This window comes from Argopecten irradians, chromosome 6 (assembly GCF_041381155.1).
Source record: "Argopecten irradians isolate NY chromosome 6, Ai_NY, whole genome shotgun sequence".
In the NCBI taxonomy this organism is placed as follows: Eukaryota; Metazoa; Mollusca; class Bivalvia; order Pectinida; family Pectinidae; genus Argopecten; species Argopecten irradians.
Genome location: NC_091139.1, coordinates 34,676,991 through 34,704,551, shown reverse-complemented (window position 1 = coordinate 34,704,551; position 27,561 = coordinate 34,676,991). Strand labels below are relative to the sequence as shown.

Here is a 27,561-nt window from a genome sequence, read left to right as displayed (position 1 = left end):
CATTCAAAATCTTATTTGGTAACTATATCATCCTTATTCATAAATGCATACAGATAAATGCTGAATACTCGGTTTGAGAAAACACCTGTTAATATGCTGGTCTGTCGTATGGAGAATTATAAGTCGAGGAAGTTCCAAATGGAGATCTGCCCTTGTAAAGTCTAACTTCCGGTAACTCTTTAGATGTCTGCCAGGAAGGCGGGGTTTGATAACTGTCGCGGTCGTCATGGGGATTAGGACTAGCTCTGTTGACGTAGTACACGGGCCTATCGCCGTACCGACTGACGCCATTTTCGTGTCGTTTTGGTGGGACACGTTGCTGTCCCTTCCTTGTCTCCTCCTTTAATTCATTGCGGTATATACAGTACCCTATCAGTTCTACAACTAACTGGATAATCTCAAATATACTAAGAATAGATAAACCTATCCATAGTCCTATAGCTCCACCAACATCTGACGCAAACTGGGAGTTCTGAAAAGCAGCATTTGATAACTTTGAACGATTTTAAAGCCAGCTTATATTGTCTGAAACATTGATAGTTTAATTGCTTTATTCATATACTTGAGACGAAATATATCATTATCACAAAAAAAGTGAAAAAAAAAAAATGAAAAAAAAAACGAAAGGCAAACACAAGCATAAAGAAAAAAAACCTCTGATGTGGACTACAACAAATGACTATGATTGTGTATAAAAAGAATTTCATGTTTTGGTATCATGCCCAAAATTTTATTAATAGAACATATGTAGAAACATAAAAATACCTCAATATCTGCCTCCTCCTTCAAAGTTTGGTAGTTAAGCTGTTTATAGTATACCACGAGCTTTATGAAATTCTTCCTGGAATTTAAAGTTATGATATTAAGTGAAATTTGTAAACTGGACAGAAAATTGTAAACACATAAACATAATAAACTTGAAATAAAATCATAAGGTAAAAATCAAAGAAACATAATAAACTTGAATATAATGATGAATTCATACAAACTTTACGCTTTATCAGCAGCTTAATACTATTTTTTTAGAATATCAGGGTTTATTATCTGCTATCAGAAAATATCTTAATGAAGCTGACTAAGAAAAATGTCAGATAGAATATCCTGCTATTCCTACTAATATAGAATATTTCATGAGGAATGTAAAAGGTTTAAAGGATCTGTACAATATAATGACAAAAAAATAATATTACTCCTGCAGGGAGGAGAAAATGCGAAGACTTAGTTCAGTTAAATCATGGGTCGATATTTATAAAATTCCCTTTACAGTAACGAGAAATTCTAAGCTTCAGTGGTTTCAATATAGATTAATACATCATATATTGTCTCTCTGTCTCGTCTCTCTGTCCTCTCTGTAATCTTGAACAAGAAACAATAATTCACATTATGTGGGAATGTCAAGAAGTGCAGAATTTTTCACAAAGTTTGGAAACACTCTTCGACGCACTTATTATTCCATTTTCCTTTAATAAAGAAAAAATCCTTTTTGGTTTAATTTCGCAAAATCTCAATCACATTTCATATAAAATAGACAATGTAATTCTCATTTTGATTAAATACTATACATATAAGTGTTGATGTCTCAATAAAAGATTAAATCCATATGTAGCAATCACGGAAATCAAGGAAAACTATAATATTCAGAACTATATAACTAATAGCCAAGGTGAACAAGAGCTGCAGATTTTTAAAAATGAATGGAAAAAATGGATGACTCTGGTACAGCTAGCTGATTAAAGTTATCAATATATATTTATTTATTTTTTATCAATGCAAAATAATTTCTTATAATAATTGGTATAATAACTATCTTATAATCTTTAAATTATTGCTCTCGCTAACCCAGCCTCACTTCCGCTCCTAGCACTCCCCCACATTTCCCACCTCTTCCCCTTTTTTGTACCCTCCCCCTCCCGTTTTTTGAACACACCTTTCCCGAATTCCCTATTTCACAAACTTCTCTTTCTCTATTTCTTCAACTCTTTCTTCTTCGATGTTTGTTTGTTATTGTCACGTGCAGGTGTCTTATGTGTAAGTTTGTATGGTTGTATGAAAATGGGTGTGTATGTATGTAATCTATAAGTCATGGTATGAGTCTGTGCGTGTAACTTAGTCTATAAATGTGTATGGGAGTTAAACTATTAATTAGTGGAGGGAATTACTCATGTAATGCCTTCTCCTTTTTTGGCAATATAATTAATTTAAACCTTCAATTTTCATTTTTGTTTATATATGTCTCATTGTAAAACAAATTACATGCATAATATGTGTAAGGAATGAAAGTGGTATCTTGTTATATGTTATATATATATATATAACTGTCTGATCAAAATTTGGAAAAATAAAATAAATACAAACAAAAAAAAAAAAAAAAAAAAAAAATCTGTTACAAAATTTTTGTCGATGTTTTCAGAAAGTATTCCTTTTGCAATACTTATTTCTTTTTACGTTTATTTGCGATATTAATATGGTACCACTGTGCATAGAAGTGTTGACTCCGGAAAACAGAAGCAGTATAAAGGGAATAGAACCATAAACGCCATGGGAATAAGCGTTCTCTGAAGACATCTTCCACACCAATGTGAGTCAAATCTGGGCTTAATGACTACAAAAAATACCTGATTTTACAACAGGATCATCGCACATGTTTCCCATCATATACATGTATAAAGATAATGGAATTGCTGTATATTCAGAAACACTGCATACACGTCTTTGTATTTTCCAGGAATTCCTGATTTTGATGAAGTGAACATATATTTGACTTACGCCAAGTTTTCCGTTGTATAATTGCTCAGAATGTCACAGTCATCCACATGGTCTTCACATATCGCTTCTTTTAATAGAAGCTGTAAGAAACAAAGGATCACACATCTTAATTAAAAAGGTTAAAATATTGAAAGCCTTACTACGAAAACACAGTCGTTATGATCCATACAGTATTTAAGTTATTTTCATATCTTACGCGATTAAAAAACATTGTTACGAAAGGATAGTCTAAAAGGACTTCAGTGGTAGTGAAGCTTTAGTTACAAAATTATGATGTAACTTACGACAATTTCGTTCATTTGATGACGTTAATATCAATTTTATAAAAAATTAAGTATACATACCCCATACTTATCAGTGGGCCATTGTCGTATACTGATGTCCAAATCATAATCAGTTTCGCTGAAACAACAACAATAATATGAAATACTTATAATGATAATATTTATTATTCATATTTGTAATGATTAAGGTGGTTGAAATAGAAATATATCAAGGTGATGTGACAAACTCACGAAAAAACTTGCTTTTCATCGTAACTAAAACCAAAGTCGTTTATAGAAATTTCCACAAATTATTTGAATATAAATTTAATAATCGACTGCACTGTAAATATTTTAAAAGAATTGTCTCGTGAACTGAATGCTTTAAAATGATAATCTGCCATCTAAATCACTGACTCACTTCTATTGTGGACACATTATGTAAAAAGTAATTTTGAATATTTTAAATTGCCAAAGTATTTGTTCACGCGACCATCATATATGATACTACTTACACACACGGATCGTTACAAGTGCACTCAATCAGTTTGTTGTAATATTCATGTGTAACTTTGTGCACACATTCATAATCTGAAAACAGAATAAACCTCGTATACTACCTATATATTTTTGCTGTGAATTTATATTTATCTCTTTTCACGCAAACAATCTAAACTACGCGATTGCGTCTATTGGATATTTGTATGACGTAATGTACATGTAGTAATTATTGCGATAGTGCGCATTTATCACTGCGGACATATATTTCATTGCGCTGTTGAAAAAAATGTGATATTGGGACATAAATACGTTTATTGTATAGAATACATATGATATGAGGATGTCAAATTGTTCAGGTAAACAGGTTTTATTATAAAGTTTATTTGTTGTTTATATTATTTAGTCATGATGCATGACACAGATACCTTTTGATACCACGCGAGATTTGATATTTAGTCATGATGTGTGACACAGATACCCTTTGATACCACGCGAGATTTGATATTTAGTCATGATGCATGACACAGATACCCTTTGATACCACGCGAGAATTGATATTTAGTCATGATGCGTGACATAGATACCCTTTGATACCACGCGAGATTTGATATTTAGTCATGATGCGTGACATAGATACCCTTTGATACCACGCGAGATTTGATATTTAGTCATGATGCGTGACATAGATACCCTTTGATACCACGCGAGATTTGATATTTAGTCATGATGCATGACACAGATACCCTTTGATACCACGCGAGATTTGATATTTAGTCATGATGCATGACACAGATACCCTTTGATACCACGCGAGATTTGATATTTAGTCATGATGTGATGACACAGATACCCTTTGATACCACGCGAGATTTGATATTTAGTCATGATGCGTGACACAGATACCCTTTGATACCACGCGAGATTTGATATTTAGTCATGATGCTGACAATGATACACAGAACCTTTGATACCACGCGAGATTTGATATTTAGTCATGATGCAACACAGATACCCTTTGATACCACGCGAGATTTGATATTTAGTCATGATGCATGACACAGATACCCTTTGATACCACGCGAGATTTGATATTTAGTCATGATGTGTGACACAGATACCCTTTGATACCACGCGAGATTTGATATTTAGTCATGATGCGTGACACAGATACCCTTTGATACCACGCGAGATTTGATATTTAGTCATGATGCGTGACACAGATACCCTTTGATACCACGCGAGATTTGATATTTAGTCATGATGCATGACATAGATACCCTTTGATACCACGCGAGATTTGATATTTAGTCATGATGTGTGACATAGATACCCTTTGATACCACGCGAGAATTGATATTTAGTCATGATGCATGACACAGATACCCTTTGATACCACGCGAGATTTGATATTTAGTCATGATGTGTGACACAGATACCCTTTGATACCACGCGAGATTTGATATTTAGTCATGATGCATGACACAGATACCCTTTGATACCACGCGAGATTTGATATTTAGTCATGATGTGTGACACAGATACCCTTTGATACCACGCGAGATTTGATATTTAGTCATGATGCGTGACACAGATACCCTTTGATACCACGCGAGATTTGATATTTAGTCATGATGCATGACACAGATACCTTTTGATACCACGCGAGATTTGATATTTAGTCATGATGCGTGACACAGATACCCTTTGATACCACGCGAGTTTGATATTTAGTCATGATGCATGACATAGATACCCTTTGATACCACGCGAGATTTGATATTTAGTCATGATGTGTGACACAGATACCCTTTGATACCACGCGAGATTTGGTATTTAGTCATGATGCGTGACACAGATACCCTTTGATACCACGCGAGATTTGATATTTAGTCATGATGCATGACACAGATACCTTTTGATACCACGCGAGATTTGATATTTAGTCATGATGCGTGACACAGATACCCTTTGATACCACGCGAGATTTGATATTTAGTCATGATGCGTGACACAGATACCCTTTGGTACCACGCGAGATTTGATATTTAGTCATGATGCGTGACACAGATACCCTTTGATACCACGCGAGATTTGATATTTAGTCATGATGCGTGACACAGATACCTTTTGATACCACGCGAGATTTGATATTTAGTCATGATGCGTGACACAGATACCCTTTGATACCACGCGAGATTTGATATTTAGTCATGATGCGTGACACAGATACCCTTTGATACCACGCGAGATTTGATATTTAGTCATGATGCGTGACACAGATACCCTTTGATACCACGCGAGATTTGATATTTAGTCATGATGCGTGACACAGATACCCTTTGATACCACGCGAGATTTGATATTTAGTCATGATGCGTGACACAGATACCCTTTGATACCACGCGAGATTTGATATTTAGTCATGATGCGTGACACAGATACCCTTTGATACCACGCGAGATTTGATATTTAGTCATGATGCGTGACACAGATACCCTTTGATACCACGCGAGATTTGATATTCACCTTTCCTGCTTGAGCACATCCTCCTTGAACTTTTGTAGAACAGATCAGCGTCGTAGTCGTCATAACAATTACAACGGTTAATGATCTGTGTCGGTCTACACAAATAAGTACAAGACTGGAACACAAACAATTACTGTATTATTAGTATACCCTTATATGGTATAAGGCGATATCGCTTACTTAAGGATTAAAGTCTCTTTCTGGTGGTTCTATCGAAGGATAAAGTTGTGTAGGGTATCGATATTTGGAATGGACCGCGAAGCGGTCCATGAAACAAATATCGATACCCTACTCAACTTTATCCTTCGATAGAACCACCAGAAAGAGACTTTAATCCTTATATTTACAGTCTTAACTATTATTTTCATAGCTCAAAATTTACACTTGATAGTGTTTATGGCATTTATAAGACTAAAATTGGATTATATCGTTTAGTTCCGACGGGCATTTGGAACAGCCACTCGAAGTGGCGGAAATTCCGCCAATTTATCAATGAACATACAAATAAAATGAGTTCCGTCTGATGAAGCATATATCTGGTGTTTTCCGGTATGAAACTATAAATCGTTATATTCATCTGTTGTAAAAAACACCATGGTGCAAAGCAGTTTGGTTTTAATCTTTTACTTCGTATTATTACACACGCTTACACAATTCATAACGTGGCAGGATATTTAACGTAGTTGTGACGCGGCGTCCGATTCAAACCGCCTGTGTCAAGGAGGTGTGACAAACAGAGAGTTTCTTCGATTTTGTGATCACTTGAGTTCTACTTAATGAGTTCACGTTTAAAATTACTTGAATACATGGATGTTTACATAGTTTCATGACATTATTTCCGGATTTTGGAGATTTTCAAATGTATCGGAACGTCGTTTCGAGGAACATGTACAAACACAACACAGGTAGGCCCACTACTATAAACGTTTACCGCTCTCTAAATGTTAGCTTATATTTATAATGTTGTTTCAAACACTTCAATAAATATTAGAGATATCTATTACAAGTATTGTAAAGTTACAATTGTAGGATTCCGTTTCATTGATATTTCGAAACACCCAAACGTACATTGTGTAGGTATAAGTAAGGAGGGCCTACTATCGCCGATTCACAGTAGATAACGTACAGGACTTGTCTGTCCCGCGAGGTAAACAAAAATGCATTATCGTGCTAGGTCGTTTTGGTTAAACTTATCCAACTAAAGACTGATGTTGTCCTGATATATCTTATCCATTTGCGTACAACCAAAGATGTTAAAAATACAAATAGGACGTAGATCTACATGTTGTAGCGAACAACACAGACTCACCGACACAAACTCACCGACACACAACATGTAAACATTGCGACGTCATCGGAATGTGCAAAACTGTACATTGTACAACATTGTTTATTTATCATACCCATGGGAAGCATTGCTAAAAGAGGTACGGTAGTAACATAAACAATGTAACTTTTCTACATTTGTATTTACACACGTACATGTATATGTGTTGAAACCTATTTTGATACCTACATGTTCATCGAACGTACGTTCGGTACTGAAAACACCAAAAGTTTCTGATTTTGACCATCATAAATTCATCCGCGCGGCTCCAAATTGCGCGTGACATAGGCCTACTCAATCTATCGAGAAATAAAGTTGAGTAGCCTTTGGTAGAAATCAACGAGGTTTATACTATCAATTCACCACTGACTGTAAATATTTAAATATATTCGCTTCTAAGCGCAGTGCAACTCAATATATTTGTATTATATGGGCATGCCATTTTACACTGCAAAGATTTGCACGATAATTTATGAAAAGGAAATTAAATGTGGCTACTTGGAAAATTCAGTTTATATCATGTGGAGATATATTCGTGATTGTAACAATAATTTCATTATTGCAATAAGTATATCTGGATGTGTTTATATGTGTGGGCCCATTAAGTAACCATGTCTAGAACAATATGCATCGTCGACAGTTATTGTTGAATATCTATTGTCCTACCATCATATTAGTACGATTCAATTGTAATTTGAACTTTTCTTCTGAAAGTAAGTCACCCATTATTATACCCAGTACGGAATCCATATCATATGATACAAAAATGGCCTACCTGTCTTGTATATACTTTTCCATAAAGCTCTTGGAATTCCTGGCTGGATGCACAATTGCCGTATGGTTTGGCTATCCGCTCTATTTGTGTCTGATTGAAAGAATTATTCTTTTGTTACAAGTCATAGCTGATAATTTGGAATATGGAAAGTCCAATGCTGGATGTTCATAAGCGAATTAGGGCTAGTTACGGATATTTGCAAAACATACTATATCTATCTAACTAATGGGTATTTTAGCGTGTGATGAGTTTGTAGCTTAAAAAGTTACGTTACAGTCGAAGACACTATGGGCTGATATAGAGCGGTGTACCTGTTTCAGGGCGATGGCCGTTTCATGTCCTGTCTGCACAAAGAAGCCTGATTGGTGAGGAAAAGCGAAGGTGTTTTTGGGGTGAATGTGTACTCGTGCGCCGTACCCATCCGTTATACCTGCCAGGTATTCATGGTTCTCCATATACAAATTTAAAGTCAGACCTGGCGTGAAGGAAAACATTAAGCAACTTGAGAATAATCTTTAGGACAATCAGTCAATCTTGATTATGGGTATAAATCATACATGTGTATAGTTGTCACGTAATTAACTGTTATAACTAAGAATATTTCACCAAACAAAATAATACCAAACATCGACTAATACTTTATTTCATTTCATATTGAAATACAGCACGCTTTCTTATACAAGATACATGCACATTTGTCCTAGACAATCTGACTCTATCCAATGATGGCCAACATTTTTATTCAGTGTACTTAACTCCAATACTGAACTCCAAATGTTTTGCCAAGAGGAAATCCTATGAATAATATCGTAAAGGAGCTTGAGGTGTCATCTGGTGGCCACGGTGAATACAAAGTATCAGTCATGACCAGCAGGTGCTCAAATAAATACCTCTTCTTTCGTTCTGTAATGTTTTAATAGTAAAAACTCCTACCGAATTCTGGACCAGACTCTTTCACAATCATTTTCTGGCCTTCTAACGTGTAGCAGTTACCATAATGCTGTGTTGGAAGTATTGTGAAGTTTCTGAAATAATAATAAAAAATAGAAAAGATGATGTCAACTATTCATCAGAATACAATGCATTTATAATTGTTGATAGCAATTTTTGATCGTAAAACTACGAGTACATATATTGTTAAATTGCATTCCGAAATCAAAATTTCATTACATTAATTTTAATTTCTTTAAAAAAATTGCGCATTTTGTAGAATAAACTCCTAGCATAATTCCTCCTTTTAAACAATTGTATTTCAAAATAATTACATGATTTGTACTCACACATAATGTAAATCATATACTATTTAATAGTTGATAAATCACTTAGTATTTAGTTAGTATCGGTCAGTTTTAGCACTAAGTCTATTTATTCAATCATTGTATTTCAAAATAATCACATGATTTGTACTCATACATAATGCAAACCATATACTGTTTAATAGTTGTTAAATCAATTAGTATCGGTCAGTTTTAGCACTAAGTCTATTTATTCAATCATTGTATTTCAAAATAATTACATGATTTGTACTCATACATAATGCAAACCATATACTGTTTAATAGTTGTTAAATCAATTAGTATCGGTCAATTTTAACACTAAGTCTATTTATTCAATCATTGTATTTCAAAATAATTACATGATTTGTACTCATACATAATGCAAACCATATACTGTTTAATAGTTGTTAAATCAATTAGTATCGGTCAGTTTTAGCACTAAGTCTATTTATTCAATCATTGTATTTCAAAATAATTACATGATTTGTACTCATACATAATGCAAACCATATACTGTTTAATAGTTGTTAAATCAATTAGTATCGGTCAGTTTTAGCACTAAGTCTATTTATTCAATCATTGTATTTCAAAATAATTATATGATTTGTACTCATACATAATGCAAATCATATAATGTTTAATAGTTGTTAAATCAATTAGTATTTAGTTAGTATCGGTCAATTTTAACACTTAGTCTATTTATTCAATCACACGTCACTTCAATACGCCATCGAGTTAGGAGGTTCATACACTAGGATTTATCTATTATCTAAAATATTATTATTTTAGAACTTACTCTGCGGAGCAGGAGAACTGGCCAAAGGCACAGCGCATCAACATCTTGTATATGTCATGGCCGACTTCCTCCCGTACAGCACTGGTTAAAGGCGATCGTTGTAATTAGTATGTTACATTCTAAATTATACATTCGCGATATCATTTATAATACTCTATATTTGCTAAGTTCTAAAAATGTCTTTAGAACTTACGATATTAATTACTGACATATTTATATAAAACAGTAAACATATTCGTCGGTAGATTGGTATAATTCAATGATGAAAACGCTTTCGAATACTTGAAAAGAAGATGAGAAACACGTTCCGTAAATATATCTTTCGGGACTCATCGTAAAATATTAATATCCCACTGGTTATCGATCACAAATATATGATACGTATTATTATGAATACCACGTTACACAACTGTATTGTTATCGATACGGAATATGACTTCTTATAAAAACACGCCCAGATCTGGATTTTTTTTAAAAATCATCTGTAATGTGAATAATGATAACTACATATAATGTTGATCTATTGTGTTTTGAAAAAAAAGAATACTGAATACTGTAATGCCATTATTATTATTATTTTAGAAGTTTGTAACATTGTATAATATTTGCTCACATTTCCTCGTTCGTGAAAAGATCAGTAAAACTGCTCTGTATTTCCGCCACCATATCTGCAGGTCCTTCAAAGTCGTCGTAATCAAACTGGTCTTCCAAATTGTCGTAGTATTCATCATATTCATCATCATCATATTGGCTCAGGTTCTTTGCGTCTAAGGAATCCACAAATCGCTTCTTTCTTCTCCTCTGTAAATATACGTACTAAACTGTTACAAGTTATAAATTACATACATTTTGGATTCCAGCTCCAGTCTAGTCTGAACAGCCAAGTTGAAGGTGAGTCTCTTTAAATCAATGTTAAAAGACAACAACACAACGTCACATTCATTTAATGAGTTTCTCAGTTATAATCCAGACTTCTGAAGAGGTTTTTTTTATTAATTAAATTCCAAATCTAGTTCATTTAACGAGAGTATCAGTAAACAGGACCACCATTTTTGAATAAAAGGAGAAAGCAGCACAATCTTTTTTCAGCGATCATGGATTTTCAGCTTTACTTTTAGTTTTGGTTTAGTGTTGAAGGAGTGAAGACAATCAGTATTGCTAAGTTTGATCGGACATCGATATTTGTGTTTTGTCCAGGAAATGGTTTGTCGAGATCTTGCATGTAGTTACTGTTTGGTATTTATTGGTGGCATATATTTATTAATACACCAAATCTATGCTGTATTTATTCTCTTATAACACAGGTTATGTTCAGCATTTGAGTAATTGTAGTCTGCTTGGCAAAATGAGAATGTGTAATAGTAAGGTACATGTATCAAAAAAAGAGCATGAAGATATGGTTTTGGATGGAATTATGTAGATATATCACTGCACCATAGTCTTTACCACTGTCAGTTTATGCACATATGGAGTGGGGTAACTAATGTCAGGATAATGTTAACTAATGAATGGGAAGTGTTCGTTGCCCCTTACGCAGTGTATCATTCAGTGATAAATCACCTTAGACCGAACGAGTTAACAAGACGACACATAAACATGAAGCAGTCTCCCAAAGCATGCATACCATGCACAAGACATGCGTTGTATTCATTGAAGGCAGTCCTTAAATGAAGTTAATTGTTTTCAAAAATAAATAACAAATGATACTGTTATTATTTAGAGTACAAACTTTGTGAACACGCAGTACTTCTTATGCGTGGGTATATAAATATTCAATTTTCCGGTTATCATTGAAATAAGATTATATTTATATATTGGTTAAAGATGGATGATTACATATAGTGTCCACGGTATGGCCGTAGTTGACTGTCATAAACCTGAACCGTGGCCTATTCAAACCACACAGTTGGCTTTGATTGAACCTACACAACGTTTCAATATATACAATAATTGCTATATTAAATATGTATGGACCTGGGAGATCGGTACGGTGCATGATTAAGAATTTAAAGTAGACAAATGAGGTATTTCATTTACAAATGAAAGGAAGATTATCAATTTTCGCTTGAATGCTGAATACCATCAATGATGTCATAGGTTTTTCTATTCTTAGCCGAACGTTTGGCGAATTCAATTCTACTTACATAGAAGTTGACTGGATCCACAGCGTCTACAAGGCCTTGCAGCTTTGCACTAGTTAAATGCAGTTGTGAATTACGGATTGGATTGACGTTACAAATGGTGACTGCGGGAAGCTCAAGGTTGTTGAAGCCAAGGGTTAACGTCGTTTTCTTTGGCCACTGCAAGAAAGTATTGATGAGGTAGTAAAGATGAAGCGTCATGGCGGCAATGCCAGCTATCAACAAGAACGTCCAGATCACTTTGGCGGTGGTAAAGGTGGCACTGTTGATGTAGGGAGCGGCATGCATGGTGGTCTTCTCGGAAAATCTCGAGAAGACACGCTTCATCGTCTTCTTTTTGACCTCTTGTTGTTCTTCATTGTCTGCCATTTTTTTTCTAAAATACACAAAGCAATCATAATTTGTATGTAATCTCTTTTTAACGCAATAGCTGATGCCGTAGCTTGTGAAAAATGATAATCTAAAACCATAAACATGCATATGACATGTTTTATTATTATATATTTTACAATAGTTTTCATTTAATGAAATAATGTAGCAGTCGTAAAATCAGACTGGCCACCAGACCCCATATTATTGATAAGATTTTTTCTAATACTAGATTATCTCACTCAGGTTAGAAACTTCTAGAATCAGACATGTAACAGAGAGAAACATTATCAAGCAAAACTGTAAGGATGTTTTTGAAATTCTGTAGACTATTGGGTTAGTCTATATGTCACCAGTCTATCGTAATAGATAGTAGAGTTGACTTTGATGTTTTGTTTTGAATAACTACTTTTGGTACATGCAGTATGCAGGCTTCGAAGTCACGATCTAAGGTCCTCACCAAGTCATATACGACTTAACTTAGTAACTTACACCTCATTTTTTCTTCAAATGCATTTAATATATATGTATAATACACAATAATACACAATAACTTGAGACATCAATAACACTATCCTAGATATCGACACATTGACACATTTCAGCTCAATTTAATTTCCACTTTGTAGAACCATGACATTAAGTATACATGTATGTATACTTAAACTACGACCTGCTGTTCACGCTCCGTGGTTGACCGATTCAGGTGAACAAGCAGTCATGAGATCAGATTAAAACTCTAAGGTAAGCTGTTTGAATTTTATATCCGAGTAAAAGAGAGCGATCATGCAGTTATATTTTCTCTTTTACATTCATTGAAATACTAACGGAAACGTGATCGCTGTTACTAAATAAAGCGGTAGCAATTCAGACCCCTTTCTATGTCAATATATATATCACTTCAAACTGGACAAGAAACATGCTTATGAAGTCTTTTGGATACCACAACGCTATATATACATACGGTAATTTTAGTCGTGATTGACCAAAGTTTGTTTATACATTTCAGAACTCTCTATCCGTATAATATTTCGTAATTGTACTATACGTAATAAAATGAACAGTAGTGTTCGACTTCATGTAGTCGATATTGTTTTCTGAAATAGTGTGAAAAATAAATTTGAAGGCACTAGAACTAAATCCACCGTGTATGATTTAATCCAAACTGATAACCCCTTATATTCCCACACTGACATGAACCCGTATAGTACTGTTTCAGAACATTATATTTATGAATTGGGAAAAAAACCCAGAAAAAAACCCAAAAACAAATCGCAGGTTTAGTGTTTTATGTCTCAACCTTTACATATATAGTCGCATTTAGATTTATATTGATGATACCTGTACTTCAAAAGCTCGAATCAAAATATATATATGAATTTCACATATTAAGATTTCACAATAGAGATACTAAAAAACGGAATACCATATCAGTGTCAAACAAAAGTATCGTATCATTCTGATTTTCTTTAAAGTTTAGGAAGTCAGACAAATATACGGAATAACATTCTTTGATAAAATGACCATATGCCGTTCTTTTCTAATCAAGGATAAGTAAACATCGTACATATCCTAAAAAAGTAACATCTCTAAATCTATATCTCAAAGGAAACTGGCATTATTTAGATCATTGCTAGATTAAATGGAAGCTTTCCAACTTTCTTCACTTTCAATGTTCATATAGCAAATGTTTCACAAAATATCTTGAATCCAATTCAGTACAATTTCTCATCACACATAACAAAGAGTCTTGCATTCTAACCCATAATTAATGTATAATACAAAAACCTTAATTCATTTACTGATATTCAATCACAATTACAACAGTATTCGAACCTAATATTGAAAAATACCTCCCATAATAGGAAACCGACTCAACAGCCATGCATTGAACCCGTTTCATACGTGCAAGAATGTTATTCAAGTCTGAGATAAATCCTTGAATAGCCGTCAGTTTTGGACCGATGGGGTTCAATAACTGGGGCTTTACATCAGGAAAAGAGAGGGCAACTATATTAACAAAGATTATGGAAAATTAACACATAACAATGATTGAATACAATTACAAATCATTAGCTTATAAACATTAATAGCATACTGTATTTGATACAGGAGAACAATCACACCTGAGTTAATTTAATACAAGTGAAATCCAAACATACCTGTTGTACTGGTTTTAAAGTTCCTTAATCCCGGTTGAAATCACGCACACTAGTTTGGTAGGTATTACACTCACTGACCACAAACGGGTATGGATAGCCATTCAGGGACGTGGTAACACCAGCAGCTCATCGCAAGTCGTGCGCCAGCGGCAGTTCTCGATCGAAAAATAGGTTATCTCAGTGATGTGTATAAAATGATGTAACACATCCAAAAGTCACGACTTGGTACGAAAACAATATAATCTTACTCAAACGTTACAGTTAAGTTACATCTATGTTTGTAAAGGACTGACCTGGTCACGGTCGATTTGGTACGAATGGGCGTACTATTTATATACATTTCCATTAACTCACCTTTAAACATCCGTGAGGCGAAACCTGTAGACGGCACACATGTACGTATTTAGCGCACATACATACCCATTGGAGTATACACATTATTCAATGAAAAGAAATACTTTTGATATCTGTCTTACTTAATCTAGTCACGCCTATGGGATATACACTGTATGACTTTGTAGATTTCCATGGTGTATGGTTCACTATTCCAATCAATTATAGCAAAAACAAAATATTGATAAATAGCAAATTAAGGTATAATTGGTTTAAGTTATACATTAAGTTATTCTCATTTGTGATCTGCCATGAAGGGAAGATAACATTATAGCATTGGATGGAGTAATTTGAAGAAGATAAACCGGTTGACAGATGAGATGTCGCATTAAAGGAGGGGTGCAAAGTACTTGCCGAATGTACGTGATTAATTTGCGGATATTCTGGGGTTTTTTCATTACAGTCGGTATTTCCTTAACGTCATCTTTGCCGGAGGCCCTGCAGGTAGGGCGTTAGAATTGTACCTGCTGCCCCTATTGCATGATCGTAAAAGGCGACTAAATTTAGGATCTGATCTTTTCTCTTCTTCCTAACTGACTTTATCTTTCCTAATGCCTCCCTTGGCACCGCCTCACTTTTGGCCTTGAGTTGAGCGTTCGCCCCTGTGAGGAAGGCTCTGGGTTCTGTCCCCTGGCCGAGACACACCAAAGTCTATAAAAGTGGTAGTTTCTGCTCCTGCTTAGCGTTCAGCATACAGGGAGTGGGACGACTGGTTCGCCCGTTGTCAGTATAATGTGACCGGATGGGGTGTGTTGCTTGGTGTCTTCGGCGGCATGCTTCAGTGATATAGCACTATAAAAAGGGCAACAGTTCCACTATACAAGAAGACACAACACGAACATACCGCAGTCTCCCAGTACACTCACCTCGCACGTTATACACGCAACACACCGCATACATGGGAGGCCGTCCTTACATGACCATAGCTGTTAATAGGACGTTAATAAATCGAACAAACAAACGAACAAACCTAAATACAGCTGTGATGGTATGCTGCAGCACCGCTCACGTCCTAAGCCGAGGCCATCCCTCATTGCGTGTTTCGACCCCATACTCGGTACACTCTCAGGATGGGGGATCCACAGTGATGATCAGTAACTGCGCGTCGGTGGTGGCAGCTACTGGTGTCATTCTTCTTCCACACCCGGTATGAAGATCGTTCTGCTGCCTTATAATTAGCCTTCCTCTGCACTGCTATCCTTCTGGTCCTGCCCGACAACCCTAATGCAGATAGCATTGTCTACACAGACTGTGTGGGGAAGCCTCTGCATCCAACCTCATTATCATACTCCCGATTTAAGAGGAGCTTTTAATATGTTATTCATCACCTAGAGTTACCAACATTTTGCTACTATTCCATTTCACATTTTACAGTGATACAATTACATTGTAATTATGATGTAACTTTTGAAATGTTTTTATCTGAGCAACAAATATTATATATAGATATATTGGAGTGCAAATCTGTGTTGTTGCAAATACTGGTAAAGTACTATCTATGTTTGTCAGTGGCTTTGAACGATTTTCACAGCTTAATCATCAAAACTTTAGTTTTTATGATTTCTTAACAGTATTAAGATGAGACAACTTTTGAAATAGATGGAAGCTAGGGGTAAATCCACTAACCTACGGTTGTAGTCCCCTTTGCAACTGTTTTACATTTGTTTCTTAGTTTCAACTAATAGCAGCTGGCTATGGTGGTGGGAATGGTGCGATACCTAACCTGAAGGTTTATGTATAGGGATATTTTTCACTATTAATCACTATTCTGGCGCAGTGAACAAAAAAGTAATCTTGATCATTGTTAGAGCCTGTGTCATAACCAACTACTGTATGTATTTTACTAACAGCTAACAATTTATTGTGATGCATACAATATGTAAAACATTGCAAGCTACAACAATAATGTACGTTTGAATAAAACATATACATGTAGTGTACTTCTTGCATATCACCTGCAATGTATATATTGATATCATTATACACGTTGCAGTATAGCAGGTACTCAAAATAATCGTTTGAGCTGATTTTCTTCATAAAAACATAACATTGATATTTATTTTACGTTGAAATGCATATGTCTGGACCCTACAAAACGATAAAACAAAATATGTAAATAATAAAGAAAAGATACAATTATACTTATTTGCTAAGGAAGTCGGCTTATTATCTCTTAACTTCTTATCCAAACGATGTACAGCAGGCGTGTCTTTTAAATATGTCGATATGCAAAAGTATTTTTTTTTTAAAGTTTTGTACTCAGGCAAAAACATTTCGATCAAATAAATATCAACTGTGTGTTTTAATGTAGGTTATGTACTTTTTACTTCTGATTTCTTTGCTTGATTTTGGTACTTTGTCGATGATCGCCTTTCACAGAAAAGATTAGAAGACTCTTTCATATGTGGTTCTGAAGGATAGGGATATTCTACCCGAGGGTCACAAAATGTTAATTTCTGCTATGTTTTTCCGCCTTTTTGAAATAAATTAAAACCGTGGAGGCAAGTAAATTTTCCGTACATGAAAATGGCGTGTTATTTCAACGCAAATACCGTTGTTTGTATCTTTTAAAGTAAACCCAATCTCGTTTCTGAAAAAAATGTTAGAATTTTTACCAAGAGTAATTTTGTTGACGCTGTGACGTCATGAGGCTTTATTGTTCAATACAGCCTCAGACGACAAACACGAGTGTATTGCCCGAGACCAGCCAGTATTACACCCGTAGGTATGAGAGAAATAAGAAGGTAAACATTGTTAAAGAAACCATTGTCCATTAAGGGATGCTTTTCTATAGAATCCCAAGTATCAAATCAAAATTAAATCATTACATTACAGTGTTTGAATACCCACACATATATGAGCCTGGTTGTAAGTTTCGGGGTTATCAGAACGAGGTTCGCTGAGTGCCGACCTGCCTAACACATTCAAGATAACTTTGACCCTGAGACGGATCAATTTTCGATACCGTGTGATATGATACTAAACGTTATATATTTTTTGAATGGGAATGTAGCTCTCATTTCAGAATTGCTGATGTCGCAACTGCATGAATTGTTTTTAATGTTATGACACAGTAGAAACTTTATAGTTTTATATCCCTAAAAAATATGCATTCAAATGAAAATCTTCAGCTAGGCTTTATTAGAGACACCACACAAAAACGGAAAAAGTATAATAATATGAACCTTAATAAAAACATTAAAAACATATTTAACAACACTGACACCTATCTAAGTGTAGAGAGACATTTCGCATAACTACTATGAATAATTCTTTATAAACTAAATTACTCAATATTTATCAGATAAACTTTCTGCCACTGTAAATCAACTTTCTTTCTCGAGTTATCTATTTTCACGAATTTCGCGATCAACGTAGATTCGTGAAACTTTATCTTCGCGAATTAATATCTTGCATAATTTAATTCAAAGCTATTTCCATTCAATTTTTAATTTTCCAAACTTTATTTCCGCGAAAATGCTTTGAAACAGAATTCGCGAAATCCAGTAGCCGCGAATTTTAGTTGGTTTACAGTATATACCATGAAATTAACTTTGTCTATTTTCATTCTCACTCCAAAATATCCTCACCACATTAACAAATCACATTCACATAACATTCGAAGTGTACATTAAACTATCGATCTTACTTCTCTTACTATATGTCTTGATGTTTCGAAAAATTATATTATTTACTCATACTAAATTTTAACATATATCTGCAGTAACATTATATTTTTGTCACTTATTTTATTATCATATAGATATTTTCGCAAAACGAATACTGTTTTCACATTACGATTATCGTATCATATTTTGTGTTAAAATCATCACATCTCATTCAATTATCTTCTTGAAACACATGACTTCTTCTGATATTTTTACATTACATGTATATACATCATATTAATATAATATATGTTAATACGACAATATAAAAACGAACGTATAAACCAACATCTAATAAATCATTACATTTCACATGGGCATTTTAGATAAGAATAATTTTAACATTCTGAAAATTCTGCTCATTTTTACCATCTCTTTTAAAAACCATTCCCATCCTAAATCTTCGTTTTCTAGTAGATTTACTATCAAACACGAACAGAGTAACTAACTATATAGACGAGGCGGAGGAGAAGGCATCAACACGTATATTTTGGCGAATATTAATCTTCATCAGGATTACATTTTTTATACAAACTTGATTATATAAAAGAGCTTAGAATATATCACGTTCAGTTTACTCACTATCTTCATGATAGGAGGCTAACGGTTTACTAGTTATTTGCATTTTCCTTCTTTCCTAATTACGTTTTCATCCAGATTTCTTAGACACCGACTTATTTTTAGCGTCGGGATTTTTTTTTGTCTACAAGGAATACTTGGCCAACACAAGCATAGTTTAACAATGCAATAATACTCTGTTGAATTATAGAAGTAAATTAAGCCAATGTCATTTTATTTGATGATGTTCTATATTGATTTTTGAACAAAAAAAACAAATAAAAAAAAACAATAAAAAAAACACAATAAATAAACAAAAAAACCCGAGAGCTCGAAATCTTCTTTGGATGAATACTAACCATATGAGAAAGACCATAACTTGTATTAGTCACATTTGCTTATATGCTCTGAGACGTTTACCTATTACTATGATGTTGGGAAAATGAAAAACAAAAACTGAATAATGACAAATATTTTTTAGCAAAGTTGAAACACTTGAATCTTGTTTTCTTTGTGCAGTGTTTGACCAGTCACCACGAATATGTCCCCATACAACGATATGTCAGTTGGATTGTTTATACCATCCTCTGACGTCAGAAGCTCTCTGACCTTTGACCCATCTGGCGAAACCTGGACCACGTTGTTGGACGCTTGACCACATACGTATACGTTGCCTTCGCGATCTACAGCCACTCCAGACGCATTTTGAACAATTCCAATCCCAAGAAAATCTTTCAATATCGTCTGACAAACAGACGATATTTTCTGGGTGTTACTGATGAGACTGACAACTGCTGGAGTGTTTCTGATGAGTGCCCTTGGCATGTTTGGTGTATTTTTTCTTGAATTGTGTATTGTTGTGTTTCGTGCAATTGTAGGACACTGACTGACGTTGCTATTATATTTACATGTATATGATGGCATAACATGATGGGATTTCGGCAGGGAATTCGTGAATACTTCTTTTGGATAAAAACTTGTTGTCGGCCTGTTTTGCACGCATTTATCCTGGTTCAGATCATCCCGTGGATATGTCAGGCACGCAAAAGCTTGCTGATATAATGAATCGTATGACATGCAATACCATTTTTGTTCTAACGCTTGTATTTCGCGATCTTTACCGTTTCTGCCCACTATGGCAATGACTGATGGGGTGCTGACCATGAAATTGCCATTCACGTACGCAATGCCATAGCAACGCGTTTTTGTCTGTATAGCGTGCAATGACGTCAACTGATTGTTCTGCACACTAACGAGTTGTATATTATTACATAAAGATACAGCTACGGTGGTCGCATCCACAACACACATGTCTTGTGGAACGCCCTGGGTTTCTAGCTGACTCAAACAATGTCCTTCGACAGTTAAAAGCCAGATATTTGGCCGATCAGTGAAGCATACTACCAATACATTGGATAATAGTACAACTTTTTGAGCACCGTGGCTGTTATATTCTAATTCCCGATAAGCCCTGCGATAGCCATGTGCCATCTGTTTCGTGGATACGTGGACCGCCTCGCAAATGTTATCGATACTTATTGATCTTAGTTTCTTTGCAGAGCAGCTTGATAATGTCTTCACGAAGCGTATACATTTAGGTAAGTTTTGTGGTTTCCTTTCTATGACAATTTTACCCAAGGATAAATGTGATTTTTCATTGAGGATATGAAGGTCACTGCCGATATCGTGTTTGATATGTACAGTTGTGAGAGATCTTGAGAAATCTTCAAGTAGATCTTTACAGGCCCCCACCTCTATCTGACCTCTGTTGAGCAGTCTGATGGTATCCACGTCATCCTCGCGCTTGACCGCCATTTGTAAGGCTTCCTTTGTACCCAACATTGCCGTCTTCACCCGATTACATCTCTGTTTCGACAACTCAATCTTTCCTGATTCTCTTTTGTAGGATGAATTCAGTTCTTGAGTTAATTCCATCTGTCTTTTATCGAGATACGCGTTTAGTTTGTCTCGTAATATGATAAGGCTGTTCAATTCGACTTGTTTACATCGCTGCATGTCTTGTTCTTTGTCGTTGAAAGATTTCACCATGAAGTCCATACCATCGGCCGCATCACCAAGTGACTTGTCCATACTTTGTATGTTGGAGTTGCTTTTCTGTTTATCGAAATACTCCTTTGTAGTTGTTACCGAGTCACATCGTCGATGTTCTGTGATGATACACATGTTACATCCTATAAACTTGTGATCCTCACAGAAACAGTTCATCCTCTCTTTGTGTGTTTGACACACCATGTGTGAGGATATATTCTGGGCCAAGGTGACGCTCATCTCGCTAACATCTACGATATCACAGCCTTTGTGGATAATGTCATGGAAATTTGATTTACATGATTCACAAAAGAATGTATTGGTAACGCTACACCACACATCTGCTTTCTTCTGAACATTAATGGTAGTCTGACACGGCCCGCATAACGGATTCTGAGTCCTTGTTGTGGACTGAAGATCAATTAACTTCTTCACGTGGTTGTTGGTGGGGAACTGCTGGGCCCACATCTCTTTTCCCACATCAAGATTGTGAGGCGATGTTTCCCTCCTACATACTGGACAGGGGAATGTCGTCCCAGTCGCCGTATCTCCGGACAGATGCTGTGTGATGTAGGTACCGAGACATTCCTCACAGAGGGAATGTAGACAGGGAAGAGACTTCGGTTGTCGGAATTGTCCTAAACATATCGGACATTGTAGTAGACGGCCGAGCGAACTATCATCTCCAGACGGGACATCTTGGGACTCTGCCATTCTAACTGAGGATCAGCTTCTGAAAGCAAGGCGAAATAATAACCGTAATCAAAATAGGCGTTTGTTTATGTAACAATAACATGGAATATAATAATTGTAATTCATTTAAAAACTGATTGGTTCAGAATCAGGTGTTACCAGAATATCATGATATAAATGTACCTTGGTCAGAACCAATAACATTGATTTTTGTAGCAAGTATAGTCCTAAGTGAAGTTTCACTAGGGTCAAAGTTTCGTACATATTAAACTTGATGAAAGAGTTTTTGTATTTTTTCAAAACATAGATGTTATGAATGAAAAATGTGTCAAAATTTAGACTGCTGTTTGAGGATTTTTTCTGCCATTTGAAAATATGTCGTGTTAAACAGCAGAGTCAATTTTTTATTTTGGTCCATGATTTTTCATAAATTGTTATGCATTGCTAACATATGTATGTCAAAACATCACATACGTCACAACGAACTTTGTAAAATACCAATTATTCAAAAATAAAGTCCATTTGGCGCCTGAATATAATGAGGAAAACATCATCCGTCATATGATATTCCATTAGGCAATACATTTGCATATTATAAACTAGGCAAATAATGTTGTGAATGGGATGGGATTGGGGTGGTGGAGCGAGCGAAGAGGGGGATTTTACACATCAAACTTTCAAAAAACAAATATATGTTTTGCTTACAGTGAACTGCATGCAAGCGTCCGGATTACATTCCTCACCCAAATGTTTTAGCAATATGTAATGACAGCCAATTAGAACTCTGAGAAATTGCTTCGATTGACGAGATGAAAGATGGTGTTGAGCCAATTATGTTGACTTTAAGTGATCTACTGAATTGGTTTAGTCACACCGTTGTACCAAATATTTGGTAACATACACCTGCGGATATAAAGATTTAAAATCTCTTTTAAAGTTACTTAACATCACATAACCATCGAAAGTCAAAGCAACACTACATTTTGATATCTTTATAAAATGTTCACTGTATCACAGCTATATGCAGTCCTTTGAAAAGTGGGTGAGAGGAAGAAAATCCGGAGGATGTCACCTCTAACATGCATTATTAATTGCATGAACTGCAATAGCAATGTTAAGTCTTAGTAGCCTTTTAAAAACATTCTCTGCTGTTGAAGTTCAGTACAACATAAATTGATATTTTGAATATATGGAATGACAATTACTGGTTCAACTATTTATATTTAGTGATATCCGGGTCTTTGTGACTGCAATTAAAACAGTATTGTAAAAGCCATAAAGATCACTTAGTTATTAAGATACAATTCGCACATTGCAACACATTTTGACATACGAATTAAGATTTTCAGTTGATAACTGTATATTTAATATTGTTTTTACGATTTGGTAAGTTCGGCTCTCTGTGAGATTATCACTGTTTACTATTAAACTCCTCCACCCACAGTGTGACTGGCATTTTTCCCCGATACTAGTATAAAATTGGGTGAAACTATTCACGTGTTTTGTGGTCCATTCCGGAGGTTTGAATGCCTTTCGTTGTATGTCCAGAGGTTTAGATAAACTGGCTAAAATATCACTTTTTCTGTGACGAATCACTTTTGAGAGAATATAATTATATATAAAACTGTGCACACTTTAAAAAAACACCCTTACAAAATCATTATTACATTTCAACATTTTATAGTATTTAGCTAGTTTTTTATCTACATGTGTTAGAAAGTTTGAATTTAGATAACATACATCAGTACATTTAAGGTCTGTCACTGTTGAGCGGTAAGCAGAAACAGTGACCTTTGCCAAAACACAAAATGTTAAATTCCTGATAATAAGAAATATATGGGTCAGAAAATTTGTTATCTAAAATATAACTTACCCATATATAGAAGGCTTTACAAGATTTATCTTTTACGATTCCACTAGATCAGAAAGTCGCTCCTTAACTATCATCACCGATTACTGGGAATTGTTGTACTAACCTTGCCATTATGGCGTCGGATCCTAATAGACACTATAGCGGCCTTCACCTTAATTATTGACGTCACGTGTCATAACATATGCATAAAGTACACTGCACAATAAGTCTTTTTATCAATAATAGACCAAGTAGTTCAGTTTGACTGAGGGCACCTTTATATACACGTGGATATATTGCACTAAGAATTACCTGTAACGTTTTGTCTTTTGTTGGACATTTTCAGGTTATAATAGAAAGCAGGACTCAATATTTGATAGTAAAAATAGATTCTAATTGGGAACGAACAAAATTTGGTTCTGTCAAATAATATGAGTAATAATCACATGTTTCCAAATGTGTAAATCTGAATTCAGAATCAGAATCAAACTTGGGGTACCCGATTAATGAAAGTATTTTGAATATAAAATCATCTCACTGTATAATGAAGATAGCTTTTACACACCTACCCAGACTTGCGTGAATTGTGGCACACACACTTCATATAATATTGGCATCAGCACTTGGTATTCGCCATTTTACTTTCGATATCTAGGCCTGTAGACATATGTAATACAAGCGTAGTTATTCATTCAGCTTATGCTTAATTGTTTAAAATTAATGTATAAATATAATTATTTATTATTAAAATAGATATGCAACATTGTCATTAAACCAGTTGCAGGTAAATTAATTCAAATGGACAGCATGAATAATAACCATTTAGTGATGGTTGTTATTTCTCTTTTAACTATACTAGAGTATATGCTGTGATTCCACGTGTGAGGTAATTGTTCTCTATACAGTGATAAGTGCGTCATGCATTTCATAAACATAATCTTGCATGTGAAATAATGTTAATTGTGGACACACAATGTTGTTTTAGAAAACTGTATGTTACTGGACAGAAAAATTGGCCTGTTCGGGGAGGTTTGAGGCCATTGACCTCTTGTTTCACTTTTAAATTTTTCCCCATTCCCTTTCGGGCTTTGAAGTGTTTAAAACGAAATAACAATTGACGTTTGTGTTTCTCTCTTTATAATATCCACAATATTTAAGGATTAAATTATCTGTCTGGTGGATTTATCGAAGGATAAAGTTGAGTAGAGTGTCGTAATTTTGAATGGACCGCGAAGCCCTATTAGATACCCTGCTCAACTTTATCCTTCGATAAATTCACCAGAAAGATACTTTAATCCTTATAATTACAGTATTAACTATTATTTTAATAGCTCAATATTTTCCATATTTATGACATTTATAAGATTAAAATAAAATTATATCGTTTGGCTCTGACAAGCATTTGGAACAGTCACTCGAAGTGGTGGGCATTCCCTCCAATTTATCAATGAACATACAAATAAAATGAGTTCCACATGATGAAGCATATATCTGGGGGGTTTTCCCGGTATTAAACTATAAGTCATTTTATTCAGTGCAAATCAATTTAATTTCAGCCGTTTGCAAAGTGTGATTACCCACTCTTACACAATTTATAACGTGACAGGAAATTTAACGTAGAATTTGTGACGCGGCGTCCGATTCAAACCGCCTACGTCAAGGGGGTGAACATGACGAATAGTTTTTTTCAACTAAGTGATCTCTTGAGTTCTATTTTGATCAGGTTCACGTAATACATGACTTGAATTCACAGATTTTATAATGTTTACATGTCATTATTTTCGGATTTTGGATATTTTCAAATGAATTGGACATCGGCAAAAGAACATGTATCAAACACAGGTAGGCCCGCACCTGTACCGTGTACGTTACCCTACAGCTCCAGGAATGTATCATTTCAATAAATCCTACATATATGGATTATCGTACATTCATATGTCGAGGCACCCAAACTTACAATTAGTGTAGGGCATAGTCTTCTAAAGGCGATCACCGTAGATAGTCTAACAAACAGGACTTGTCAGTCCCAGTCTAACAAACAGGACTTGTCAGTCCCGGGACTACCCTGATCGAGCTACATGTTTCGGTAAAACTTGTCCAAAACAAACTGTTGTTTTTCTGACATATCTTATTCATTTACATACAACTAAAATACAAATTTGATGTACATGTTGTAGTGAACAACACTGTGATGCTGACACAAGATGTAAACATTGTGACGTCATCTGTACATTGTACAACACTGTATATTTAATATACACACGGAAGCAATGCTCCAAGAGATACGGTAGTGACATAAACAATGTAACTTTTTCTACATTTGTATTTATTTAGGACTATTTAATCACGTACATGTAGATGTGCTCAAACCTATTTTGATACATGTTCCTGGAACGTACGATCGGTACTGAAAACACCTATAGTTTCTGATTCAGACCATCATAAATTCATCCGCGCGGTTCCAAATTGCGTGTGACATACTCAATTTATAACGTGAACCCGTTGATGTCTTATTTTGCATGCACTCACGATTGGTAGTTGGTCACACTGAAGGTAGGAAGTAGCCTCAGGAACCTAACATAATATGAGAGGTCCGGGGGGTCTCCCCCTAACATAATATGAGAGGTCCGGGGGGTCTCCCCCGGGAAAAAAAGTACGATTTAGAATGGCTGAGATGAGTTTTACGATAAAGTTTAATGATTATAAAGCGTTCTTAACATGGTAATTTTTCGATTTAAAGCTACCTGCATTTAGAAATGATAATTGTGTCGTCATAACATTATGGAACCCTACTCGATCTGAATATACCGGCTTCACACCATCGGTACATTGTTGTGTAACAGAAAAAAAATGAATTAATTGTCTCGCTAAGACATATAAACAAATTGATCTTTTAAGAACATTTTTTAAATAGTACATAGAATCCCTTGATGGACATTTTTAGTCTAGTTTGTGTGTATTGAATTTTTACAATTTAAGGTTTGACATAAAATTTCTAGAATGAAGTACGAAAAATGTGCAGGAGGACACTTTTTTCTTTCAAATAAGCTTTTTTTAGAAAATTTCAGTCGGCGAAAATGGGGGGCAAAAAGACATGTTTGCCCCCCGTCCTGGGGAACGGGGGGGGGGGGGCAGTTGCCCCCCCCCCCCCCCCCCCCGCTTCCTACGCCCCTGATAATTGTGTCAGGTCCCTGTGGTAGTATCTTGTAAATTGATTTATTGAAGTCTTTATTATATCACATTATCAAGCATTGGTTTCATTTACTCATATTGTTTGGATATAATTCGAGTAAATAGTTTCTCCCTGACCGATACGTTTACCGATTCGTACTCGTGCTTATTGCTAAAACTCTATAAGCCTGTATATTAGATGATGTTAAAAGCTGCATATTCCTATAGCTTTAATGGTTTCTAAATTATTGCATGGATGACGTTTAAACATCAA

General features: G+C 35.0%; 2 protein-coding genes across 4 annotated transcripts; both read right to left on the bottom strand.

Moving 5' to 3' along the window:
* On the bottom strand, window positions 1-15,744 carry LOC138325713 (amiloride-sensitive sodium channel subunit beta-like). Its single transcript, XM_069271551.1, is given in 13 exon segments — window positions 1-472; window positions 766-841; window positions 2,767-2,846; window positions 3,111-3,168; window positions 3,545-3,620; window positions 8,159-8,215; window positions 8,218-8,248; window positions 8,470-8,633; window positions 9,092-9,183; window positions 10,232-10,312; window positions 10,845-11,032; window positions 12,376-12,748; window positions 14,904-15,744. Coding segments are annotated over 12 exon segments (1,653 nt in total). The 5' UTR covers window positions 12,742-12,748; window positions 14,904-15,744; the 3' UTR covers window positions 1-88.
* Window positions 15,745-16,437: 693 nt separating this feature from the next.
* Window positions 16,438-24,277, bottom strand: LOC138325712 (uncharacterized). Of its 3 annotated transcripts, XM_069271548.1 has the most exons (3): window positions 24,138-24,271; window positions 22,970-23,167; window positions 16,438-22,304 (listed from the first exon to the last, which is right to left on the bottom strand). In XM_069271548.1, exon 3 carries the CDS (start codon window positions 22,283-22,285, stop codon window positions 20,000-20,002), a length of 2,286 nt encoding a protein of 761 aa, XP_069127649.1. In that variant the 5' UTR covers window positions 22,286-22,304; window positions 22,970-23,167; window positions 24,138-24,271; the 3' UTR covers window positions 16,438-19,999. The 3 variants fall into 3 exon arrangements, with proteins under 3 accessions (XP_069127649.1, XP_069127651.1, XP_069127648.1); XM_069271550.1 differs by lacking the exon at window positions 22,970-23,167 and having other exon boundaries at window positions 24,138-24,277; XM_069271547.1 differs by having other exon boundaries at window positions 16,438-23,167.
* Window positions 24,278-27,561: the final 3,284 nt, after the last annotated feature.